This window comes from Cynoglossus semilaevis, chromosome W (assembly GCF_000523025.1).
Source record: "Cynoglossus semilaevis isolate Cse_v1.0 chromosome W, Cse_v1.0, whole genome shotgun sequence".
Classification (NCBI taxonomy): domain Eukaryota; kingdom Metazoa; phylum Chordata; class Actinopteri; order Pleuronectiformes; family Cynoglossidae; genus Cynoglossus; species Cynoglossus semilaevis.
Window position 1 is genome coordinate 12,219,272 of NC_024327.1, and position 5,194 is coordinate 12,224,465.

General features: G+C 40.8%; 1 protein-coding gene across 1 annotated transcript in view; it reads right to left on the bottom strand.

The window, feature by feature from the left end:
• LOC103397224 (SWI/SNF-related matrix-associated actin-dependent regulator of chromatin subfamily A containing DEAD/H box 1A-like) overlaps window positions 1-5,194 on the bottom strand; it is an 18,238-nt gene that overhangs the window by 1,885 nt on the left and 11,159 nt on the right. Inside the window, exons 12-22 of the mRNA XM_017042706.2 lie at window positions 3,960-4,019; window positions 3,764-3,839; window positions 3,546-3,681; window positions 3,291-3,422; window positions 2,882-2,974; window positions 2,512-2,629; window positions 2,301-2,416; window positions 1,986-2,174; window positions 1,785-1,903; window positions 1,078-1,260; window positions 859-968 (exon numbers count right to left, since the gene is read on the bottom strand). Coding sequence (XP_016898195.1) covers window positions 859-968; window positions 1,078-1,260; window positions 1,785-1,903; window positions 1,986-2,174; window positions 2,301-2,416; window positions 2,512-2,629; window positions 2,882-2,974; window positions 3,291-3,422; window positions 3,546-3,681; window positions 3,764-3,839; window positions 3,960-4,019 — 1,332 coding nt within the window. The remainder of the gene's footprint in view (window positions 1-858; window positions 969-1,077; window positions 1,261-1,784; window positions 1,904-1,985; window positions 2,175-2,300; window positions 2,417-2,511; window positions 2,630-2,881; window positions 2,975-3,290; window positions 3,423-3,545; window positions 3,682-3,763; window positions 3,840-3,959; window positions 4,020-5,194) is intronic.

Sequence of the window (5,194 nt, forward strand, 5' to 3'; positions counted from 1 at the left end):
AACATGCCAACATCCAACCAGTTCTTGTATCACAAAGCAGCTGCCGAATTATGAATCAGCCTAATGTAATGTGTGAAATGGATAACTTAACAACACAGGGGATGAAAAGCTCAGTAACCAGTTAATCTTCACAGTCCACAAAAGATGTCACACAATGACTGAAAGATGAACAGCAAATTTGGAGTGATACTTTCTCAATTTTTTCTTGACATGTTTCCACATTAATAATTCCATCATTTGAAATAGTTACAAATAAAAACAGATGAGAAACACAAACTTGCCTACCTGCTGTTATTTCCCTCTGTTACAGTATACAGATCTTCTATTTCACATATAGCAACGTTGTTTATCACATTAAATAATAAATAATTATTGTCACAAGTAATCAAATTTAATCCACAGCTACCTGTGATTAATCATGTTAAATATTCAATTCATTCTTAAACTTCTGTTTTGTTTGCATGCACAAGAAGATTAAAACTGACAAAAACATGTAAAGGTATAAAGAAAGGTTAAGCAGACTATCTTTTGTATTCCATGTATAATCATTTGTGTCCTTTCCATTAAGCTATGGTCTACAGGGACTGAACTGTAAGATAATGCCCAAAGGCTCCAAAACATTCTAATCAAACCAGGTCACTGTTTTCAAATTTCTTTGTAAGACATATGTCAACAAAGAATCTTAAATGACTTCACATATATTTTCTTGTCAAAGTCCCTCTAGTTTTTTTTTTTTTTACCTGAATAAAAAGTGCTGTATGTTAATATTACGTTAGAGGACTGTGTCTTTATTGTCTTATCTACTTCTTTCACTCAACCACTCAGCAACATAATAGAAGTGAATGTACATCTTCTCACCTTCATCTGCAGCCGTCATGTCCTTTTCCAGCTTCAGCTTCTTCTGTCCCAGCTGCAGTATGCCATCCTCAATGCTGTCCTTACTGATCAATCTGATGACCTTGACAGTTCTAACAGATTACAAACACATAATTATTTAACCATGTTTTTTTCTCATCATAATTTTAGATGAATATGAAAAAAAAATGTAATCAATATGTAGTCAAATTTCCATCCAACCTGGATTGGCCAACACGGTGACACCTGTCCTCAGCCTGTTTGTCATTATAGGGATTGCAGTCAATGTCATGTAGAATGACAACATTAGCTGAGGTGAGGTTGATGCCCAGGCCTCCAGCCCGTGTAGACAACAGGAACACAAATATGTCAGGGGCTGTGTTGAATTCGTCTATCAACACAATCCTAAAAATAAATGTATTCATACTTTTAAAAACAATGTTATTTACAGTTAAAAGTTAATTGGTCCAGTTAAAAGTGGTTTAAATGCTCTCAACTGACCTGACAAAATCATTGTCTCTCTTATAACGTGCATGATGTATAAGAGTCAGTGGTTTTGTCAGGTCAGTTGATAGCATTAAATCCACTTTTAACTAGAACAGACCTGGGCAAACCACAGCCCGTGGGGCAGATACTTTCTAATCTGGCCAGCCAGACACTGGTACAGCATATGGTAAAGACTGATTTAATTCCTCCTGTTGTATGCCTTGCAATGAATTGATTGTAATTTCAGTTACTGCCACTAGATGGGGCAGACACAAAATGTGCTAAATTTCCTTTGAAGGTTTAAGGTCTAACCTTGTACATTACATTTATATTATTTCACCCAAACATTCTGCATCCAACCAATACTGATCCGGCCGTCTGGTCAAATTTTTAACTTCATTTTGGTCTGTGAGCTAGAAAGTTTAATTAAACCTAACTCTGACCTGTCAGCTATGGGTGTGGATCCATCCAACCTGACGTAACGATGCTTGAGATGTTTCAGCAGCACTTCCACAATGTCCAGCATCATGGTGAACTGACTGAAGAGTACCACTCTGTCTCCCTGTAGGGTTAAAGTAAGGTTATGCTGCATGTCCTTCTTCATATGTGCAGTGTATTCTTCTGCCTGCACGGTTTGTATGTACCTTATCTTTGTGCGAGGCCAGCAGCTCTGTGAGGTAATGGAATTTCCCAGAGTCCAGCAGGATGTCCTTTTCCAGTTGGTAAGAGCTGATGGAGGTGTACTGCTTACACAGGCCATGCAGCTCAAAGTCTGACATAATTTCCATGTCCTCCTGGATCAGAGCAGCATCTGCATCATAGTGACTTGGATCCTGAGGGGGTATAGTAACCCTATAACTAATGGGATTGGTTTGGACAAAATCCTCGGATAAAACAACATAATTTAATTCTAGTCTTTTATTTCTGGAATCAATCAATGGTTGGAGAGCAGGACTGACCTTCAGCATAAGTTTGCTCATGGCTTTTAGCTTCTTTGTAGTGTAGTACTGTCTGTGTAGTAGTGGATGATTGGCCATCTTTCTAAGCTGCATCATCACGTTGCACAACTCACGGTCTGTGTTTGAAAAAAATGATTAAACACATTTACACATGTGACGCACAGAGAATGTGATACATGAGAGGAAGTTGTCATCTAAATCAGACTCTCACTTTTGCCAGTTGTGGACAACTTGAGTTTCTTTAAGAGCTTATCGTACAGCACCTTCTGTTTCTCACTCATCAAACAGTACTCCACTTTCTCTTCTTTAGCTGGCAGCTGCTTTAGGACCTGGAATAAAGGAAACACCATCAGTTTTTGAGAAACAGAAGTTAGTTCATGAGTAAATACTTCAAACTGTTGTTGACTAGGTGGCATAAACTATGGGAAAAAACTACGCAACCTTTTGGAGAAAATATGCAAGGTAAATATTCACTTAATATTATACATTATATGTATAGCAAATATTTATTTAGTATATTTTAATAGGCAGCTTCACATCAGAACAAATAACATTCACAAACAAAATCCTGATCAACTCACCTCACTCTTGACTCTTCTGAGAATAAAGGGTTTCATGATAAGTTTGGCCTGAGATATTCGATCTCTCTCAAAACGGCTCTCCACCTGAGATTTCTGACACACAACACAAAATAATTCTTGAACGTTCTTAAATAGAATATAGAATAGAAATACCAGATTATTTGCCCTGCAACAAATAGTATTCTCAATTGATTTACAAAATAAATAGGAAACAAGACAACAACAAAAACAAAAGGGAAGTTTAAGATATTTTAATGTATCAGGAATGTTTTGACAGTTTTAAAAAGCAACAAAAATACTAGTGTAATTTATCATATATTTAAAGAGGAAACATGCTTGTGGTTTCAGTTACTAGTCTGCCTTAAATGCTAGTTACCCAGGAATATGTGAGATTCATGCACTCACTTACCATAGAAAACATTTTTGTGAGCTGTGTAGTGGAGCTGGAGAACATTGAGGGCATGATGAAGTTCAAGAGAGAAATCAGCTCTAAGAGGTTGTTCTGTAATGGAGTTCCTGTTAGCAGCAATCGATGCTCTGCCTAAAAGACAGTCCGGGGAAAAAAAGATTTGAAACTCCAGATGTAAAGCATAGCTAGGCAGGTATGCGAAAATAATAATAAAAACAAAAACAAAAACAAACCCCCCCCCCCACGGGCACTAACATTTATGGACATTAGGTGGCGGTAGCGTAGGGTACTCATGTTTTTCAGCATGTGACCCTCATCAAACACAGCATACTTCAGTTTCAGCTTTCTGAAAAGGCTGCGATCGTTGTCGTTTCCTATAGCTAAGTTATACCTGGAAAAACAAAGTAAAAAGGCTTAGTCTTCTAAACCAACTTCACAGGCAAAGAATATGAATCGCCTGCACTGATGCTCACGTGGTGACTATGACATTGAAGTGGGTCTTTCCACTGAGGATATCGTGCCTGAGGTAGCGGCGGTCTTCTACTGATCCTGTAAAGAAGATGAGGAAATTAATTCTGCCTGATCCTTCCTTTTTCCCCAAATTGCTAGATTTTTTTTTAGAATACAAACACATTCAGCTTAAAATGAGAGAGCACAACATTGACTTACCATAGTATACTAAAACACTAAGGCTTGGACACCACAACTTCAGTTCTCTGACCCAATTATCTTTTAAAAGAGAAAAGAAAATCAGACTCAGAAATTGCTTATTTATCATCACACATTACTGCAGGAAATAGTTTTAATTTAGAAACAATAGTGATTATGAGAATGAGACTTTCTTGTTTACTACATTTAGGACAATAATAAAATAGTTCCCCTCCTTGAACCGCAGCCTTAACGTGGTGGAGGGGTTCAAGTATCCGAACGAACCTAGGAGCTATGTTGTCGGGGGCTTAATGCCTCTGGTAGGGTCTCCCAAGGCAAACAGGTCCTAGGCGACGGATCAGACAAATAGCGGTTCAAAACAACACAACATCAAAGAGGTTTACGTCGCCCGGATTGACGTCACCGGGGCCCCACCCTGGAGCCAGGCCCGGGGTTGGGGATCGCAGGCGAGCACCTGGTGGCCAGGTCCTTCCTCACGGGACCCGGCCGGGCTCAGCCCAAACAAGCGACTTCAGCCTGCTTTCCAAAGGGGCCACCACCCGCAGGAAGGCACACAAGGGGGCCGGTGCCTTGTGATTTGGGTGGCAGTTGTGCGACAACCATTCTGGCTATGGGGACATGGAATGTCACCTCACTGGGGGGAAAAGAGCCTGAGTTCATGCGGGAGATTGAGTGATACCGACCAGATATAGTCAGGCTCACCTCCACGCACAGCCTGGGCTCTGGGACCCAACTCCTTGAGAGAGGCTGGACTCTCTTCTACTCTGGAGTTGCTCACGGTAAGAGGCGGTGTGCTGGCGTAGCCTTACTTATACCTCCCCAGCTTGCCAGTCGTGTGTTGGAGTTTTCTCCACTGAGCGAGAGGGTCACTTCCCTGTGCCTTCGAGTCAGGGATATGTGTATCACTGTTGTTTCAGCCTACGGGCCGAATAGCAGTATAGAATACCCGTCCTGTTGGGGGACTTCAACGCCCACGTGGGCAGCGACAGTGACACCTGGAGGGGCGTGATTGGGAAGAACGGCCTCCCCGATCTAAATCCAAGTGGTGTTTTGTTATTGGACTTCTGTGCTAGTCACAGTTTGGTCCATAACAAACACCATGTTCAAACATAAGGGTGTCCATCAGTGCACTTGGCACCAGGACACCCTAGGCCGGAGATCAATGACTTTGTAGTTTTGTCATCTGACATCCGGCCATATGTATTGGACACTAGGGTGAAGAGAGGGGCTGAGCT